The following is a 22230-nucleotide window of genomic DNA, read 5'->3' on the forward strand; positions in this document are numbered from 1 at the left end:
CTTCTATTGCCTTAAATTAAACTGTAATAAATAAATTATGTTTCATAAACAAGTTACCCATATAAATGTTGGTTAAAATAAGTAAATTATATTGTACTATTTGATAAACAATCTTATAAGTTATATATTTCCATATATTTATGTTTGCGAATCGTAATGGATAATAATTTACACAAATAAATTCGAAATAGTTTATCTGTTTTAAAATTGTTTCATTAAACTTAATTAAATGGGATTGGGAACGAGAGAACATAAGACTGAATTAATGATCAACTTTTAACAACCATATTTGTTTGAGATAAAAAAAAATAATTCATAATAGGTTTTGGACCGATTCTTACCTATTTATCTATGACCTTTATATAAATTTTAGTGTGACTTTTAAAAATTTGACAATTGTTAAAAGTTTAAGTCATCTGTCAAATGAAAAGAACAATATGCAAATTAACAAGTTTAATTACACCAACAAATTTAAATTTTTTAATGAATATTGTTTATTATGCAATCTTTATTCTAAAAAAGATTAATATTAAATAAATAAGAAAATTTAACTTATTGTATAAAAAATAGAGATACACAGAATTTATCTTACCACATGATCAAAAACTGAGAAAACAATTATAAGAAAAAATAATACTTAAAAAAAAAACCTGAAACTATTATCAAAGTATTCGTCTAATGAGCAATGGAATTTAAGCACGGTGAAACTATACGCCTGTTTAAAACTATATTCTAAAGGACTTATTATTTATTAATTATTTCCTATATTATGGTTTATTAACCATAATTTAACATCGAAAATAATTGTGGCGTATACCCTATTAGTAGTGGTTGTGTAATAAAAGTGATAAAATTTCTTACATTTAATTAGACCGCTCAGTAGACTTACATGCTTGTTCCCGCTTAACTTTTTTTATTTTTAAAAAAGTTACTATCTTGTTTAGTATATTTAGGTTATTTTTATGTAATTTTTTATTATTAATTTATTTTATGAACTCAATTGATGTAATTGTAACACTGTATTTAAAGTTATTAAAAAGTAATCTAAATTATTAATTATTTATTTAATAAATTTATCAGTTTAAATAAATTTTATCAAATTAAAAATTAATAATTTCTTATAGACTAGTGGCAGGTGTCTTGGTACAAGTACTTCCGTTTTCCCATTCATATGCGGGGGCTTCTTCTTTCACCCCATGCTTTTCTTCTTGTACCCCACATGTGAAGGAGGTGCAGCTACGCAAAGCAAAATATGTATGATACAGGGTTTTTAACTTAATCAAAATCAAAACAATATGGGTGTTGCTCCCTCCACCACCACCCCTTGCTCCCTTCACTACCTCCTTCTTGTTTTACTCTTCTCTTTATTTTTCCATTCTTATTTTACTCTTAGTAAAATTTTATGGTTAATATTTTAACCTCTACACACTCCATTCTTATTCCTCTTTATTGTTTGTTCTCTCATTGTTTCATTGTGTTCTTCTTCCTCTTTTTCGCGTTTCACTTCTTCCTTTCATTCTTTAATTGTGATAGAATTGTGGTCTTAGAGCGTGGTGGACTTTCAATAGCTGGTGTGCTTAGTGAGTGATTGCAAGTGGTGGTGGAAGCCATTGATCAACTGTGCCAAGATCAGTGTGTGGTGGTGCTTGAAGGATTCATCGTGAAGGTGCGTAATAAACCCTAAAAAAATAAACGTATAATCTTTAAACGGATGTGAGCATCCCTCAGCGAATGTTAACATCCGTTTATGAGAAAAAGAATGTCGATATCCGTTTTGCCTTAAACGGATATTGACATCCGTTTTGCCTTAAACGAATGTTGACATCCATTGACGGATGCTCGCATCCGTTTATAGTTACATGTTTATTTTCGAGTTTATTTTTTTTAGTTTTTTTATATTAATTTTGGAGATATTTTAATAATGTAATTTATATGTTTTGATGTATTATTTTTTAATATATTTTTGATGTATTTTAATAATGTGTTTTTTAAGATTTTTATTGTTATTAGTTTATATTTATATTTTTTTGTATTTTGCAGTTATATATAATTTGTTTTTTGTTTTAATGTTTTTGTATAATATATATTTTTTATATATGGTTTTTGTATTCTTTAACAATTTTATAATTATATAAAAAATTATTTATTAGTTTAATTATATGAAATATATAATTTTATTATATTAATATTTTGTAATTAAAATAAACGAATGTGGTGGAGTTTGGGGGATGAGAATCTGAAAAAAGAGAGAAGGAGAGTTGGAAGGTGGGACTGAGTGAAAAGTAAAAATGGGTAGAAAGATATAAGGTTTGAGTTTAAAGTAAATAAATAGGGTTAATAGTAAAAAAGGTTATTTTTGTAATTAAAATTTTTTTCGGAAGGTTGGGGAGGTGGAGAGAGAAGTGGTGGTGGTGGAGCTAGCAACACCCAAACAATATTTTAGCCATTTAAAAAAAAAATTGGAGTTGCAAGAAGAAAACACTTGCATGCAGAAGCCCCTTCATATTTTCATCCACCTTACGTATTACTTCAAAATTGTCCAATTAGAAAGAGTTTTCACCTATTGAGATTAGTCACTTCAAATTTAGAGTCTTATGAGTGAGTATTTAGGAATGATAACGAGTAAAATTTCCTTTTCCTTTATGTTGTTAAAATAAAAATTCATTTTCATTCTTATTCTCATATTTAATAGGTATAAAAATTTATTCTAGTCTTCAATCTCATAGAAATAAGAAATATGCTAATAGATGTTTTTGTACTTTTTATTATTATTTTAACATCAATTAATTAATTTTAAAAATTAAAATTACAGTTAAAAAATATAATATTATCAAATATTTAATATTAAAAGAATATATTTTTATTTTTTCAATATTAAATATTTTTAAAAAGATTAAATTATATGAAATTTTAAATTAAAGTATCATATATTAAATAAAAAAGAAAAAATTATATATATATATATTAAATTAGTGTTGGATATTAATAATATTAAAAGAAAAAGATGGGTGAATTCTTCCGCTTGACCCATTCTCAACCAGTTAATTGACAAGCACGATCATAAGGTGGTTTGTTGGGTTAAAACCTTAACTAATGTTATCTTAAATGTTAAAAATAATACAAATATAAAAAAAATCAAATATATAATATCTGAAAAGCAGCTAATTAAGGGATATTTTTATATTCATTTGCTATTCTTTAATTTGTGCTGATTAACTTAATAAATATGGGAATGGGTGGTAATGATTTTTTTATTAATGACTTTAATTGCCAAAATGAGTTATTATAATTGTTTTAAAATGAGACCTAATTTCTTTGCATGGTTGTTTAAAGTAATCCAAATCACAGTTATTAGCATTGGAAGCATGAGGAGCCAACCAAATATCAAATTGCACCCAACAACTTTTATTATCTCCCAAGAGATTTTGTTTACTATATAGTCTTCCAAATCCCAGTTTTCAGAAATTTGGAATTGGAAGCACCAAGAGCCAACACCATTTTAAAATGCTTACACATTCAAAATCACACTTTGAGTACTTTTTTATATTTTTTATATTAATTGTTAATTAAAATTCACTTAAAGACTAACTTTTAAACTAATATAAAATATCTTATTATGATTCCTGCTAGTTCTTTTCTTCATTAGTAAGAAGACACAAAAATATCTTATTAACTTATATTATTTAGACATAATTCTTAAACCCTAAACTTATATCAGTATAATAATTGTAACCTTGTCATAATACTATCCTAAATACATATTTACACTAATTAAAATTCATTTATTGTTAGCCACAAATAATTAGGTTAAAAAATAGCATATAGGGTAAGTATGCCTGTAGAAAGATGTAACTTGTTTAAATGAAAAATTATGAAGAAAAATGAAATAGAGAACAATGTAAATACATTTTAATAAAAAATTATTATTATTTCCTTAGAAAATGTGAAAGAAAATATAAAAGATATCAAATAATACACACTCAAATAATTATATCATGAGAACAAAATATTATACATATATCACATATAATATACATCTCAATATTATATATATATATATATATATATATATATATATATATTAAATACGTGCAATTTATCATCATCACTATCAAACATATACTCGTCACATAAATCATAGGTATAAATATATAAAATTGCACGTTCATTAGTAAGTTAATTTTGCTTAAAACTTTATTATTATCTTTTTAGATTTGTATTATATCAACTCAACAATATCTTAATGATATATTATATTTTAAAAAAATTCAAATAAAAAATTAAAAAAAATTATGATGAAACAATGAATGAAATGCCCATACCTTATTTCTAAACTTTGTATTATTTATCTATCTAAAATCTTATCTATAATAAAATCTCATTTCTTACGTATAATTAAGTTGAAAAAAAAATAAAAGTATCTAATTTTTTTAAGATTAAATTTACGTATACCTCACATATACTTTAAATGGTGGTTGTATTCATAATTTGTGAGGTGCCTTTCCATGCTTAATCCCTTCAAATGTGTATACAAAAACAAAATAGACGAATGTCATCCAATAATCCATTTTAGCAATTTCGCCAATTACATGAACAACTGAAAAGGGATTATAATATAGTCACTTTTACAACATTTTTAAATTATTGATGCATTTTTAGGTTATAATAAGAACTGTTTGATTAAATTCTTAGAAAAACTTAGTATATAATATCTTATGCCAATTCCCACCCACCACAAGCCAAGGACAAACAATCACGAAATTTACCTAAGCTTTTGTTACCCTCCAAGATTTCTATATATATATATATATATATATATATATAAAGAAGCCTTGGACTCAACATTCTTGGATTGAAAAAACATACAAATAATAGAAAGGAAAAAAAATGGGAGTATTAACCCAAAGACAAGAGGCAGTGACCAGTTCAAACGACGAAGTGAAGAAACGTATTCTTCATAATAATAGCCTTTGTTTCATTGCCTAGTGAGTGTCTTCTCCACTATATTACTACAAATGCATGCATCATCTTTTTCTCATTAGCATTTTTTAGCAGATTTTAATCTGCATAAAAAATTGAATACTTCTTTTTAAATCCTGTAATCAAGCCCTAATTTGGTACATGCTTATCAATTCCATTTCCAATCATCATTACTGTCCATTGCCCTAAAAATGTAGATGATTGGACAACACGTACGTGTGTGTGAAATTATATATTTGTTTTTTGTGTGTGTCGGAGCAATGAAGTTAAAATTAGAGAGTTTCTAGATTGTTATTGTTTACGGGAGTGTTCAAAATTGATGGTGGATATGTTTTTGGTTTCAATATTTCGTGAGCAAATAAAGCTTTCAGAGGAAGAAGGAGCAGTTAAAACTTTCAAGCCATAGCAGCAAACCCAAGTCAAGACTACGAAAAGGTGAACAGATGTTTTGTTTCATTGTGCTACATCTTGTTGTCTATTTAGGATTTCTCAAACTGACATGCTGCTTTTTTTTGAAGGAGTTTTAAAGTATCTTGTTCGAAAGTCCACTGAAGAAATTAAGGTAATTAAGAAATGTTTTTAAGTTTAATTACGTAGTAATTCAATCAAACAAGTCATAATTACTGGTTTTTGCTTTAGCTCTGTGAACTTTTCTTGGTGCTTCTGGATATATACATTTTCATCTTGTTGTATTGCATGTAAACCTTTTATTCCAAATTTGACTATTGTCCACTATTTCTGATACCAGTCCATATCAGAAGAGAACGAAGTTGATAATCAATTGTCTGGAAATGATGTTCCATCTGATTTAAGTACAAGGGTAGATTCAACCATAAATGTGAACAAAAGAAGGAGTTTTGGTCTTGGTGTTGTATATTTGTTTCCACTGGCAAAGATTTTTGGAAGGTCAAAGGATGTGGATGCTTTAAGAAGTCAAATTGAAGCATTAAACAAATCACTCCAAGAACAGAAAATGATAACGAGAAATGAGTTAGATGAGATTAAAGAACAAATACAGACTTTAAAGATCAGTGGTTCTTCTTCTGCTGCATCTTAAGATTTATTCTTCTTCATTTCAACAATAAAAAAGACTCTCCTGCTTCTCATATATAAAATAGGATTGCATTTGCTATATCTGATATACCAGATGTCTAATAGAAATAATATGTTGTAATAAATGTTTAGCCTTTGTTGTGAAAAATCAGTTAACTTACCCAATTAAAATTTAATATATTATTGTTCTTTTTTATATACAAAAGTCATTAATTTAAATAATTTTTTAATATTTTGTAAACTAAATGTTATTATAATAAAACAATAATAATTAAATTTAAAACTATAGAGTCATGTGTTATTTACAAAATAAGAAAAGTATTTGATTTTTACATTTTTCTGCTTCAAAAATTATTTGTGAAATTTTCGGGCACATTCACCAATATTTTCCGTAAAAAATACATTTACCTGTGGACTTACTTGTAAAACCTTTGCTACGGATGTTGTATATCACCAGAATTATTATGGATTTTATTTTTTCTAGGAAATTTATTCTCCTTATAATTTTTATCAACAAAATTATTTATATGTTACGTGAATACATATTCGATTGTTTTTTAAATAATTTATAAAACAAAAATAAAACAATATTTTTTTAATGTGTGTTTCAATAATATATACAGGCATGGAATTTTATACTAATTATAATTTATTCAATAATATATTTTCACTACTTAATGATTTATAAGAAAAATTAATTAAATATAATAATATCATATAAAAACAATAAATTTATTTATATTTTTATATATATTATATGATTATTTGCGTTCAAGAATGTTTTACTTTGTTTAATTTGATTACTTTCAATTATCTTTCAGGACAATTAAAATTAAAATAATATTTTTAAAAATACATTTAATCTAAAAAAAATTATAATGGATTATTTAAATCAATAACCTAGACTTTCAAATAGAATATACTATATTCTCTAAATTAAAACATTCACAATCTCATATTCCTATTATTAACAAGAAGGTTGTGATGAAAAACTTATTTTGGCTTATCCTTGTTAATATCTCCTCAATGGTACGAAAGATACAACATTGATCTCCAGTAATCTTCTTATCTACCAATTTACATTCAAAATTATGAATATATATATATCTACTATCGTTAATGTCTTATAGGTGCGATTTTTTTTATTGATGACTAATTTTTGTGGGAAAACTCAACTCGTTATTTTAGCTCAATTTCCTTTCTGAATCACGTTTGTCATCGATCAACTATTTGAATACAATTCAATGCTTCATTTTTCAATCACCCATAATTTAAAAGATAAAATAAAATAAATTCACGTCGTTTTGTGTTTGGAAAGCTTGAAACCATAATTTAAATAATAAAAAAAAAGCTGTCTAATACGCTTAAACCATGGTTTTAAGACTTTCAAACTCGGAATAAAATACGTTAGTCACGCTCAATATTTTGTTAAATACTTTGTCCTTACAAATGAGGTTTAAAATCGTTTACCAAACACAATTCTTTTGACTTTTTACTGTAAAAAAAATGTAATACTAATGGGTCGTCCTACATTAGATTAGACGAAATGATATATTTAATTAATACAAATCTTAAGATTGACTCTAACTTAAATTAAAAAATGAATTTTAAGTTTAATTTAATCTTAAATCTAATTTGTACTTTACATTCATGATCATATACATTTTAAATTAATTTAATTTTTAATCGATCTAATATTTTTAGTACTGTTTTTTTTTTATGTAATGAAAATGACGAAACCAAAACTTACCATTGGACCGCAAGAAATCACAAATCATAAGTGCTTACTTCCCTTCCCCATTTCATTATTCAATCAACTTTTTCCAAAAGTGCTTTTTAAAGTTCTTGCCGTCTAAGAATGGGGTTAGTTAGCACATATGTATATAAACCTTCTTGTTCTTTTCCACAATTTACATACCCCTGCTATTATCACACTTTACTACTCTCTGCACTGCATATACAAGTGGAAGGCCCATGTCAGTGTCAAGGTAAAATTTATTTTGCTATTCCTAAGATACACTACGTTCTTCATAACCACATCCACCATTACTCTAAACTTTATGATCCTAATAAAACCCAAAATGAATCGTATTTATTTTTTATTAATGTGAATAGCTAGTTATACTATGAGCAATTGTACAAGGAAGAACATATTCTGAAAATCAAGTTTTAGTTTTAGTTTTAGTCTCACAAAGTTAAACAAGAAGACCATTAACTCGTTTTCTTTAATGTTTGGGTTGAAAATGATATCAATTTCTTACATAAGTTTGGCTCGGTGTAGTTGGTATCGTTCTCATGAATATGAATTTCCGTAAAAAGAAAAAAAATAACAAATTCATCTATATGTTTCTTTCTTATTAATCTATAAACTATGCACATCTCATTATTGTAGCAAATTATGTGACGTGAATCGGTTCAATGTGACAGAGTTGAAGCCTATTATGAGAGAAAAGGGAAAAAGAAAACATGCAATTTGAGCAGGCATAGCAGAGATAAATTCCAGGAGAGATTAGATTTCAAATTCTATGATTTCCACGCTCTGGAGGTTTTTTTTTCTAACTCTACTTCTTAGTATTAAAAAGGTTCATGGTTACTTACTATTATTATTATTATTATATTGCAGATAGAAAAAGGGTGGAACAATCTTTTTGTTTCCATTATTTCCATAGAAACAGGGGAAACCATAGCCAAGTCTGGCAAAGCATCAGTACAAAATGGGAAGTGTCATTGGGAAGATTCGATGCTAAGTACCATGTGGATTTCTGAGGATCTTTTACAAAACAATGAAAGCTTCCTCCTTAAGCTTGTTGTTGCCATGGTCTGTTGGTTACATTCATTACCATGCTTCACATTTGATTTTGTTTATTTAATATATGGTATAAATCAATTTTACACAAACATATGATAAGATTTAACCTCTAATCATATTCATTATTGGTGCCGAGGTAAATTCCAATCAGCAGTGTGTTTGATCACCCTAAACATTGTGCAGTATAACTTACTGAACCTGAAATTCAATGGCCGTTAGGGATCTGCGAGATTTGGGACTCTTGGGGAGGCTATCATTAATTTAGCAACTTACATTAGACCAGATGTGAGTACTGCATCATTGCCTTTGAGACAATGTTCCCATGGGACAATCTTACAAGTAAGAATTCTCTTTCTTCAATTACATTATTAAATGCAACAAACTTGTTAATAACCTTGGGCTATTACCAGTTTTCAGCAAGTTTTACTCCCCCATACTACTGTAGAACACGGACATCGTCAATTTGTCCAATTTTTTATACTTTTTTTATAATTACCAGTGAAGTTTAATACAGTACTCGATAAGAAAATGCCTTAATTTTTGTAGAAACACCTCCAAGTCCCAAAATTTCTGAAAACGTATTCAGTGGTTTAGAAAAGCATATTAATTTCAATTGCCGGTGAATTTGAACACCCAATGACAAAACAAGATCATAGGTATTCTAAGATGCAATTCATACATCTAGAAATTAATAGAATCAGTAGAAGGTTTTCAGTTGTGGTCGAAAATCATGATTTCAGCTTTTAGATAAAAGTTGGTTTGCCTTTCTTAAATCTTAGTTTTTGTGCAGTTGTCAAAAATCTTATCTTCTCTCTTTTCTTCAGGTTAAAATTCAATGTTTGACCCCGAGAAGCAAACACAGGTCTTCTGCTTTTAGAATAACTATTCTGCTTTAAGTTATGTTTGCTTTTTATAAAAAAATATATTTATGTATTATTCTTATGGGATTACACAGGAAGGGAGCAAATTCATTTGTGGAAGAAATGAGTGTTTGTTCTGATGATGTAGACAGCATATCTGATGTATCTGACAATACATTCAGCAGGACTAGTGGATCTCCATATTGGGACTATCAAGAAAATATATATCATCGAAGAGAACTTAGCAGTAAGGTATGTGGATTGTTTAGTTAATCAACTTCCATGTAATCAACCTTTTATACCTTCCAATGTCCTGTGTTTCAGTCTTTAGTCAAACAATTGTACATGTTAATAGTGGAATGTTCAATGTTCCTGGTAAATGAAAACTCTTGTATTTTGGTAAGAGTCATCAAGTACTATCATTTCAGTGACGCAATTCCTTCGTGTTCATTGATTTCTCTTTTCCCTTGAAATAATTAGTCTCCACTTTATTATTTGAAACACACCTAGTAATCAGGGTTGTACTTAAGAAGAAGAATTTAGATTCTACTGATTACGACTTACATGAAGCAAACCTACTAGTTGCTTGAAATCATTAAGCGTGATACTCGTAAAAGCATATTCACATGCACCTGTGCAAACCATTCCCGATCTATCTTTTCTTTGCAAAGAACTATACTAATTATTCCCATAACTCCCAGAGTATATACAAGTATATTTTCGTTGTAATTTTTGTCCTCTTTCCTCTTTTGATAAGTTCTTCTTCAAGTTGGTTTTCCTCTAAGACAATAAATTGATAAAATCACTTTCTGATGTTACAGAGAATAAGTCCACTGGCAACATGTTCAGATCACGATACTGGGAGCTCCTTGTCCTTCTGGATCGGGAAGCTCCCCCAACAAAGCAATGTCAGTGGACTGAAGAAGAATATGAATGAGAGACAAGATTCAACTTACTCTGAAAATATCCACTATCCATCATATGATGCCTCCGGATCAATACATTCATCTCCAGTAACCTCAAGTTCGAGGACACCGGTTCAAGGTAAAATAGAAGAGCTTGGGAAAGTTTCACATGCCAGCGACACGACGTCGACAAGGAGTGTTGGTTCATCTAAAGATCTTCTGGGTGTGGCACAAGTAACCATTGATTTACTTCATGGTGAAGCAAAGATGTGGGAAGAAAATGCTACAAAGTTGATGGTTGATGTGGAGAGACTGCAAAAGCATTTAAACAAGAAATCGAAGAATAAAAAAGAACTGGAAATGGAGTTGTCAGCATCACGCAAAGAGATTGATGCATTGAAGGATGAAATTCAACTACTAACCTCAGGGATAAAGCAAAATGACAGCAGAAATCTTAAGCTCCAGATCGAAGAAATGGATAATACAATAAAGGAGTTGAAGAATGAGATCAAGTATCAGAAAGGACTTAATTGTGACTTGGAGTTGATAAAGCAAACACATGAGTCAAAAATTGATCTTGTTTCCATCCTACAGAAACTAGAAAAGATAAAAGAAAAGCAGAGAATGAAGATTGCTGGTCTATCAATGAATTGTTTGCCGTTTCAAGATGTTGACATTAGTAGCTGTGTGCCTGAAGACAGTGAGGAAGAGGACTTTAGTTTAAGCAAGGAAGTGCTACCAGAGAAAATGAAAAAGGAGTTTTGTCATTCAGATATTGATCTTGGCACTTATGAAAATGCAATAAGATGCCTGCATGAAGGGATTGAACTACAGGAATTCCGGAACTTGGAACTTGAGCACCAACTTATGCAGGAGAAGCACAAAAATATGGAAAGTACTATCCAGTTTCTGGAGAAAACTCTGAACGACAAAGATAAAGAGATGCAAACTGCAAGATGTTTTATGGCTCAAACATTAGAAGAAAATGAGGCAAAATGGAAGAGTAGGCTGTTTGAGAAAGGCAAACAAATCATCAACTTTGAAAAGAGGTTGTCTGATGGTGTTTATGCTTTTGGCAATGAAATCTTATCTTTAACACAAAGGGTGCAAGATCTTGAAGCTGAATATTGTGAGGAACAAGGAGAGTCCAGAAAGAATCTGATAATTTCTAGTTCCTTTTCTTCTAACTTTCCACTCTTTTGCTCTGATAGTAGTACTATCAACATCGTTGAATTGTTCCTTGAGTTATATAAGCAGCTGCAGCTTTCAGTAGAAAAACTGAGGGGTCAAGAGAATCTTCTGAGTCAAATGACATTAACCAAGAATGAGAATTGTTTCAGTATATCAGATCTCTCAAAAGATGTGGGAAAAATAGATTTAAAGGAATTGTCTGAAGCAATCCTATGTACCATTATCCTGTTGAAGAAGTTGCTTGAAACAAAAACTTCTTCCTTTGAGTACAAGATTAATTCTCAAGATGAGTTAGTTGGGAGAAAAATCAGAGATGATAATGTATATCAGAATGAAGTTAGAGATTGCAGTGTAAGGGAAAATATAGTCTGTATTTCTTGTCAGGAATTGAGAAATATACAGGAAAAATTAATGTCTCATATTCCACCAGAGATGAAAAATCAACAGGTTGAATCTGCAGAGACGAACAAGGTTAAATCTCACAATATGTCAGGGAAGGAGAAAACCTGTCTAAGATATTCCAAGTTACAACTGGAAACTGAAGTTGCTTATTTGCAATCCAAAATTTCTTCAAGTTGCTCAGCTGATTTTCCAAACGATATGAAGTTTCATTATTGGACAAAGGACTCCCACGCTTTGATCAGCAAAGATCGTGTAAGGAATCCATCTTTTGCAAGTTGTGATGATGAAGGCAATATTTTGTTTGGACTAGAAGCAGAAAAGGAACAGTTTTCTGAAAGGGTACTTAGCTTAGAAGCTGAAATGAGACATTTGATTGAAGAAAAGGAGTCGACTAATTTGGCACTGAAGAATACTGAAAATGTTGTAAAAAATCTCCAGGATGAGATCAGAAGAATGGAAGGATTGAATGAGGCACAAGAAGTTGAATTGAAAAGAAAGGAGGAAAGCATGCAGAAAAAATGGAAAGAAGCTCAAGAGGAGTGCAGCTTTCTGAAAGTAGCCAACTTAGAATTACAAGCTACAAATGAAGAATTGATTGAAGAATCTAAAACTCTTCAAACAACAAATGATGAGTTAAGAATGAAAAATTTGGACTTGCATGGCCAATGTACAGTATTAGATTCTAAATTGGGGGAATCACATATTGCATTTTCTGATATGTTGAAACTAATTCAAAAATTGGAATACAAATTTACTTCAATGCAGGAAGAAATAGCTTTGAAAGAAAAAACCATTAATGTAGATCTTGATTCCATTCTTGAGGAAAGCAGAAAGCAAGAAGAAAGGTTCATTATTGAAGAGAAATTGTTAACACAGACGAATTTAGAAAAAACAACTGAGGTAGGTTACTTGCAGAAAGAGGTTGAACACTTAAGAGACCAGATCTCTTGTATCTGTGATAGACACAAGACGATGGCTTCTAATACTGTACTTGAGGTCTATGATTTATGTGCTGATAAAGCTATGATTGAAGCTGCTCTTCAACAAGAACAGGAGAAAGGAAGGCTACATCAAGCCAAGCTTGATAATCTTCAAGCTGAATACAAAGTCATGATACAAAATTATACCGAAGAACTGGCAACCTCCAAGGCAGACCAAGAAACTCTTAAGGTTAATTATGAAAAAGTAGTTGCTTTGTTGGATAACGTCAAATCAAACGAGGAGAAACTGAAGGGCACTGTCAGAGGGCTCGAAGCAGAATTGAAAGCCTCTGAACTAGAGGGGCTACAAGCAACTGAAGAAATATTTGAACTAGAAGTTCAACTTCAGAAAACAGAAATGCTTCAAGATGAAATCTTTATCCTCAAGAGATCACTGTATGAAGCAGAATTTGAATTCAGAAGATTGGAAGCTTCATATCAGACGCTATCCTTGGAGTTTGAGGAGCTGAAGGCCAAGAATGCATCTTACATTGGAAGAATCTCAACCACTGAGAAAGTTACATCTGAGTTGGAGGACTGCAAGCGCAGTAAAATTGAGTTTGAGGAACAAATCCTACGGCTGCAATGGAATCTAAAAACAAAAGAAGCTTCCTGTATCAATAATGCCCAGTTAAAGTATGAAATTGCCCAAATGACAAAAGACAATGCTGAGCTTCACAGGAAGAAAGATTTTCTTCAACAAGAGAATGAAGAGTACAAGAACAAGGTTAAAGATCTTGAAGAAAGGCTGAAACAAAAGAAGGATGTAAAAGAAGACCATTATGACGCCAAAGATTGCAGTACTTCTAACACTGCCATACATGATTTGAACATTTTTACAGGTATGTACAAAAACAAAAACAGTTAATTTATTTTTTATTCTTTCAAACTGCGCCAAAAAGATAATGGGGTTCATAACTTTGGTTCTGCAGGAACAGGATAACTGAAGCAGTACCAAATCCAGTGAAGGGTCATTCTTGCCAGATCGTTTACATTAGAACCATTCTCTTTGTTCCTTTTTCTGTACAAGACTGCAAGTCATAACAATGTAGCTGATTTTAACTTTTCCTAATTTCGAAATCATTATTTTATGGGTTTTCAATCCAAAGAACCTGGCTTTCAGGTCCATGAAATTCCATTCCTACTAGTTCTTTCTCCACTCTATTTGCCACCAATTATGCCTGCGTTATCTTGTTAAAATTTCATGTAGCAACGCTTCACAGCAAATCAGCAATAACTATTTAGTTGAATTTATCGAGATTTACCAAGATTCAATGATGATTGTTGTACAAGTTAAACTAACAGGAAGCACTACTGTCACGCTTCCAAAATTAAATAACAATATTGCGACGTCGCGGCCAATATCCTAACAAAGAAAAGTGGTGGCTATATTATAACATGCGCATCAATAAACAAAACTTAAACTCGCTCTTCATGACGTCGCCATCCTTGCAAATCCTTTTCCCCAACATCACGTTATTAAATAAACACACGGGAAATTAGCTTTCATTTAGGTAAGGTAGCAGGCAAATAGCTTTGGATGTGTACGTATAATCTTGAAAGGAGGTAATATGTTATTTTACAGTTTCACTTAGGTTGTTCCAACATGTTTCTTTACCTGCTTCTTGCATTTATTTGTTGTAATAGAGAACTTATTAATGTTTTTACACGTTTGCGAATGCTTAAATTACTACAACATTTAAGCAAACGCTAGGGAATATACGTTACACATAAAACTAACTATTCCAGTAATCAATTGACTTAAAGGCCAAAATACAGTAAATTAAATTTCATGCAAGCCCTTACTTTGAATCAACTTGTACTCAAGATCAACATATCTTTTGTACGAGCAAAGAGAACAGAAGAAAAATAAAAAATCAAGCAATACAGCACCTAATATACTTTGGGTGTTATAGGCACAACGTGCCTGAATTTATCTTCTTTTGTTGCTCAATTTATCTTATTTGTGACGATTAGAGTCGAGTAACCTATAAATCTTTTGACTATATTTCCTCTAGTAATGATGAGGATTGTAAGGTTAAGAATGTAGACAATATCAATTAAACATTAAAAGAAACCAAAAACATACAAAATTAAACACCCGTTATTTTTAAGTCTCCGAAGCTGGTTGAGAATTATTTGAGAAAAAAATATTCTGAAAATATGCAGTATAAGTAACCATTTCCTATTTGCGATATACTGAGGCAAAGTATTGACCATCTCTGTTTTTTGGTAATTCTGTTTTTATTCATATACAAGATTGGAATTTTCAACGAAATTTTTTTGGAAAGAATAATCAGGGCAACTATTTATTTACGTAAGAATGATGAATTAACAGCGCCATTTGTTAATCCAAAATATACAATTCGTGGAGTTCCATATAATCAGAAAAACAATGGCATCTACTGAACACTTATAAATAAGAACCTCTGAGACCTTGAGAATTGGCATCAACACCCTCAGATTTTTTTCTTCTCCGTGTCCTTTTAACTTCCTTTTTACAGTATGGAATATGCTCGGACCACCTCAACAATTGGTGCTCGGCATAAAGGACACTTACCACCACCACGAATTAACTCATTGGCACATTTTGAACAAGTACACATGTGCCCGCATCTGCAAGAAATTGCAATTTGGAGAAAGGAAGAAACAAAACCATTGTTCAGAAAAGTTACGAGTATAAAGTACGGACCCCGAAATGAAATGTTCAGTATAATGTATAAATACCTGTACAAAAGAGAATCTATATGGTTATCACAACAAACACAGCAAGTTCCTTTTTTCACATGCCCCCATCTAGACCCATCATCAGATGTCTCAGCACCCAATCCTACAAAATAAATTAATATCTAATATGAACAGGATATAAAGAAAGATATACACGGATAACTGACATTTAAATAAGTCAACCGATACAGTTGCACTATCATGAAAAGAATTAAACCCCTCATACGAAGTTAAAAAAAATGACTGCATTGACAGAAGAGAAAATAAATCACACCGTTTTCACCGGCTGAGCGGTTCAGAGCTGCAGATACTTCCTGTCTGACAGAGCGCTGCAACTCCAGTTGCATATCCATGCAGGCCTCCAACATCCTCTGCATGTGATTCATACCTTGCTGAAGTCTTGCCATATCTGATCTTAAATCATTCATTATCTCCCACTCCTGCTACCAACCAGCAAACAATACCACTACTTCAAAAAGGATTTTAATAAAACACAGTATGAAAACTATTTAGGCTAAGAAAAAACTCCAGAAATGAGAGGTAAAATAAGTTGACCGATTGTCAGAAAGGAAAATTAATATTCAATACCTGAATGACATCAAAGATTTCAAACGATAATTAGCCTAAGATTATAAGCTACCCAGAATTCATTTTAATTAGACTAGAATTCATTTTAGTATGGTGTTGTTAGATTCAACTAATACTTTTACTTGGACGCCTTAATAAATATGTGGCATCATTTAACACGGTAGCAATCAATACAAAAAGGTGATTGCTTACTAGCTTGGTAGTGACCACTAAAGACTCTGCAAAGAAATGCCTAGATTGGTTGCCAGTAAATAAGAGAAAGAAAGAAGTAACGTAATACTATTCTACATGACATTACATGAATGGAAGTCCACAAGGAATTTAGATCTGAAAGATGCTCACAATTTCAGAACGATGCATGCTATGGCGAGACCATCCAGTTTGATGTAAATCCTGGTGCCACAGAGGTTGTGGCGGAGGCACAGGTGGAGATGGCAACACCAGTGAAGGTCTGTTAATTGTTTCATGCTGACCCTCAGCACGTTCACCAGTCTGCTGATCTGGGTCCCGTTCAGGTGAAGCAGGAGTTGGTGTCGGCAAGTTCCGATGCAAATCCCAGTCAATTGGTGCACGACCTTGCCTTTCCACATATGACTGTATTAGTTGGTCCAGACTTTCGCGGAAACCACTGCGTAGAAGGTTAGAAACACTTCTCCTGAAATATTTGCAAAAAAAAAATCCATAACAATCATAAGGCTCAGTGGCTAGAATAAATGAAAGACAATAAATGAAGTATCAACCACATTCAGTACAATCTCAATGTATAAATTGCCTACTCGTTCAGATTTTGTAAAGGGTAAAACAGATATTGTATGAAAAGCAAGATATTCTTGAGAGAAACACCTCTGATTTCCATTTCATAAAGGCCCATTGGGACAAATTGAAATCCATCTGAGGCAAAAGATCCAAAAGGAAAAAATTACCTGCTCAGAAGTTCTCTAAGCTCCATACTGTATACATTATCATCATCAGGTGGATGAAATCTATTGAATCTTCTAACAGGAACCCCACGGTGATTCCTCGAAACTCCAGAAGGTCCATCAGACCAATTACCAGCAGTTTCCCTATTGTTATCTTCGTGCCAAATTCTTTGACCTTCCCGCGGATGAGGATTTTCCCCAGCTAAATTTCTGGGAGGTTCCTGTGGCCAATCATTGACTGCCCTTCCATCTCTCATCTGATTGAATGGACTATGTTGCCAATTTCCTCCCCCTTCCTCAGTAATTTGTTCCTGCCAATTCCCTCCTTGGTTACCAGTTTCTTGCCAACTAATACTCTCACTTGTGCTAGTCTCCATAGTTCCTGTTCCATTAGGCAACTGACGCACATCAGTTTCCAGGCTCCTAATCTGCTGTTGTTCATAATTTTCTTGTTGGCCATCTACCATACTGTTTGCTTGGTTTTCATCCCCTCTTGTTTCAGTGGCATTACTATTTGATGTGGTATCAGGATTTGTGCCTGCTTGACCACGGACAATATTTTCTAATCTTGAACGAAACCCCTCCCTGGATTACATATTTAAGAATCAATGCATGACAATGAACTAGTAACTATGACAGGAACAAATTGTACACACATTATTCATTGACATACCATATTGGAATAGAACTATAGAAGTATAATCATAAACATATTTATTATAAACGTACGTCAAATAAAAATCTTAAAAGGAAATAAAAAAGCAAGCCAAGTTAACACACATGGTATAGCCCAGCGTCTTATCAAAGGGCATAAATATACAGAGCTCAGAAAATAGAGTAAGAAACTTAAGAGAAAAAACTAAAGTGCTAACAAACATGACTAAATAAACGGAAACTATAAAAAATGATAAATTAATCATAAATATTTTATTTATAGTGCCACTCAGAAGAGAAGAAACCTATTATAAGTAATCAACCACAAAAATAAATCAGCGAGAATGTGTATTGGTACATTGTCATTATGAACAAAAATGCCATTTTTCTTGCAGAATAAATAAAAATAAACATTCATTTAAAACCACAAACAAATATCAAAAGAAATTATACTCTTCCCCGTACCAAGACTATTTCCCAAGATATAATGAATTAGAATAAAAATCAACCATTGTGCACGAAATTACATAATACAAGACATGGAGTCCATAAAAATTCCACCAACGTGTGCCTAAGTTACTACTTCTTGTCAAAGATGTTAGAGCATCTCAATTACTTTTATTTTATTTACCAAAAGCTACTACTCCCTGTCACAGACGAGTATTGGCAGAAGAAAAACCCACATACTGGATTTAAAAGAGAACATTCAATTTCATTTAAATTATAGGATTGTATAACATATTTCTTTCTTATCTTGGAGAAGCCTAAAATATAACAGGGTGAGGGCCAGTTTTATTTTGTATCAGTTTGGCCTCTAACAATAAAAGAAACGAACATAAAACCCCTAAATAGATTGAATAAATAACGAAAGGTGGGGATGGGAGTTGAGGGACACTTTGGAAAACTCTTGAATTGCATACCTTAAACCAGAGACTGTGTGCCGCTGTCTTAGCTGAACTAATTCACTAGCGGCCATAGATGGTGGCCTCTCGTCTTCAACAGTTCTTTCATTTCGCAGGAATCTACCTCTAAGCAGTGACTGGCAAAAACAAGTAATCATGGTGAAAAAAAAATGAATCAAATTGATGGGTGCATAAACATCTCCTAATCAAATGATTTGTCAAAATTTCAAATACAAAATAATTAAAAACAAAAAATTAATCAACTGAATAAATCAAATTGAAAAAGAAAGCAATAGATTTTAAGAGAACAATAAAAGATCTCTTATAATAAGTAGATTATATATAGAAGCACAATTTGGCCACTATCCACTATGACAATCAACAGAACCAGAGGAATTAAGAAAAATGTTCTTCCTTCCTTCTATTATTCCCCTCGAGAAAAAGGTTCGGTAACCCAGAGCACAAAATTGCCTTTTTATAATATTCAAAATATGCCATGCATCAGGCAAGAAAATAACTAAGCATATTTAGCAACCTTAAGTATTCCATTCTAGAAAAGAGTTCGGTAATCCAGACCACAGAAATACCTCTTTCATAATATTCTAAAATTGTCATGCATCGGCCAAGAAAATAACACAGCACATGTAGCAACTTTAAATACTAGGACCAATAGCAATCGATAAACATATCCAAGGAGCGAGAAACCACACTTTTAAGAGATATTGTTATGTTAAATATTGCAACAAGCAAAGCCTCAAACTAAACTCAGGTCCTTATACAATTCATTACTTCCATTATCATCTCAGGTTTTCTATTTAAGTGAAGACACCATCAGTTGCAAAACAATTCAAATAGAGTACTCAACAAACCTGAATACGGTTGCGATGAGCAAAATCAGAAACAGCTCGATGCTCCAGCAATCCCTGCAGCTCTCTTTGTCTTTCCCTTTCTATCCTCACTAACAAATCAACTAGAGCCTGTCTTCCGCGCAACCTCAACATGTCCCGCCGAACATGCTCTGGCTGACTCTCATCATTGTCAGCTACATCACGGACTGGATCAGCTTGAGCACCTTCACTTACTTGAGAATCCCTACGGCTCCCACGCGAACCTCTCTGCTGGCTAGTCATTTGCACCCACTCCCTGACAATTCTTACCCTCTCACGCTCTGTTTCTCCAAGCCATTCTGCTCTCCGGTTATTGTTTCGCTGACTCACATTGGAGGAATGATCACTAATGCCACTTTCCATCCACCCCCGAACTATCTGTCTAACTCTCTCCCTCTCAACTTCGCCAAGATCAGGAGATTGCTCCCTGCTAGACCCGTTATGATCCCCATGTGCATTCCTCGACCCAATCTGATCATGTGACCAAGTACCATAATCATTTTCACTTTCACTTGCATCTCCCAAACTCCCATGATTCTCACTGCCTCGACTATCTGACATGGTACTGGACACATTGGTATTAGAGTCAGAATTCCTCTGCTGCCGCAACCTTACCCTCATCCTTTCCCGTGCCCGATTCAACAAATGTTCATCTTCCAATTCACGCCACATCTGCAAAATGGCAGACGCCTGAGTGCTTGGCCTCTCCACAGCCCCCTCCTGGCCAGAAGTTGGAGACTGTGAACCCCTCAGGAAAGAAGAATCCAACATCGAGACTGTATGCAAACCCGCAAGCGCCATCAACTCAGACTCTCGATTCCTCCTCTCAATAGTGGTTATCATTTCCTGTGCCTGCCGTGCAGCCCATCTGCTCAAAATTCTTGAATGCCGCCGGCGTGCAGCCGACGACTCTGCTAAATCATCCCCTTCAAGGTCAGACCTCCGTCTCCTCCGAACCAGCTGATCGCTCTCGTCATCCTCATCATCAGGTGCGCGGGAGGAGCTACATGAAGCAAACGACATACACTCATCCAAGTGCCCGCGCATAAACTCCTCCAGTCCCCTCTCAAACTCGGAATGGGAATCAGCAGGCTCGGGTTTCTGCTGTAGCGGCTGAAAATCTGTCATCCTCACAGAAAATTCCTTCTTCTACCCTCCTCTTACCACTACACTATAGAGAACCCAACCAACCTCTATCCCTGTATGTATCAACCCACGAAGCATAAATACACCTCAAACAAAATCCATTCCTAAGACTAACATAAATACAGAGCAGTGCTAAGCCACCACCATTTCAATCTCTCGGAAACCGAAAAGGAAAACAAAAAAGAAAAAGAAAAAAGGGAACCCCAATCTGGGAGTGAAGGCCATGGGGAAACAGGGGAAGAAATGAAAAAGGGTTTCCCTAATTAAACTGAAATTCAAAGCCCCACCGAACATGCCACCTGATAAACGATGCGAGTCAAAATCAACATACACAACCACGAAGAATTCTGGTGCAGAAAAATAAAAAGAAAATAAAAGAAAAAGAAAATTGGCGAAATCAAGACAAAAATTATCGAAATTAAATCAAATTCGGGATCACCGAAAATGGGAAGGTGAGGTTGAAACCAAAGCAGGGAAGAGCATAGCACGTACCTGGGATGAAAGGAGAGATGGAAACCCTAGATTTCGTGGGAATGGAGGAAAATTGAGAAGCGAAGAGAGAAAATTTTGGCGAAAAAATGGAAATAGAACACAACACAACACAAACAGAAAAAGAAAGAGAGATGGGAAGAGCCTTTGATGGGACAATTTATAAATTATTACAGAAGAGAGAGAAAGAAGAGAGAGAGTGGTGTGTGTGCCCAATCTAATCTAATCTAATCTTAACACGAAATTTGTGTTTTCCATTAACCGTGTTTTTTTCTTTACAAACAAACAAAAACAAAAAAAAAAACTTAGTTCCACATAAATAAAAATAAAAATAAAAATCATTATGTTCGTTATTTTTTTATATAGATAAAACACTTATAATCTTGTCGCAAATTTTATCCATGCAAATCTAAAAATATCCGTGTTTGCAAACTTTTGACTTGAGTGAAAGTTTTAATCATTATAAACGAACTTGATTTTTTTAACTCAAAAAAACTTAATTTGGTAATTTCTAATATATTAATCCTTTCTATGGTAATAATATTTGTGGACTATTTATTATTTTGACGTAATTCTTAATTATTAACTGAAAGGTAGTTTCTGACACCCGTTATAACTAAGTTTTAGTTATTTTTTAAAAGTATTTAATGCAGTCTAACTTATTTTAATGTTATAAATTTGAATGCATTTTTCAATGTAAAGATAGTAAATTTTTACCCCGAGAACTGACACATAAA

At 32.4% G+C, this 22230-nt stretch overlaps 2 protein-coding genes across 5 annotated transcripts; one reads left to right on the forward strand and one right to left on the reverse strand.

Moving 5' to 3' along the window:
• Positions 1-7891: 7891 nt before the first annotated feature.
• On the forward strand, positions 7892-14351 carry LOC124829092 (uncharacterized). Its single transcript, XM_047302552.2, has 8 exons — positions 7892-7896; positions 8461-8578; positions 8657-8851; positions 9062-9181; positions 9667-9704; positions 9798-9954; positions 10524-14022; positions 14113-14351. The coding sequence occupies exons 1-8, from the start codon at positions 7892-7894 to the stop codon at positions 14121-14123; spliced, it is 4143 nt and encodes a 1380-aa protein (XP_047158508.2). The 3' UTR covers positions 14124-14351.
• Positions 14352-15333: 982 nt separating this feature from the next.
• LOC124829089 (RING/U-box superfamily protein) lies at positions 15334-21666 on the reverse strand. Of its 4 annotated transcripts, none has more exons than XM_088096700.1 (8): positions 21497-21666; positions 19841-21057; positions 18990-19108; positions 17419-18000; positions 16838-17150; positions 16182-16350; positions 15908-16010; positions 15334-15796 (listed from the first exon to the last, which is right to left on the reverse strand). In XM_088096700.1, exons 2-8 carry the CDS (start codon positions 20984-20986, stop codon positions 15679-15681), a joined length of 2550 nt encoding a protein of 849 aa, XP_087952826.1. In that variant the 5' UTR covers positions 20987-21057; positions 21497-21666; the 3' UTR covers positions 15334-15678. The 4 variants fall into 4 exon arrangements, with proteins under 4 accessions (XP_087952826.1, XP_047158503.1, XP_087952825.1 ...); XM_047302547.2 differs by having other exon boundaries at positions 19841-21303; XM_088096699.1 differs by having other exon boundaries at positions 19841-21351.
• Positions 21667-22230: the final 564 nt, after the last annotated feature.

Source organism: Vigna umbellata, chromosome 8, assembly GCF_029865625.1.
Source record: "Vigna umbellata cultivar VRB3 chromosome 8, Vumbellata_1.0, whole genome shotgun sequence".
NCBI classification, from domain to species: Eukaryota; Viridiplantae; Streptophyta; class Magnoliopsida; order Fabales; family Fabaceae; genus Vigna; species Vigna umbellata.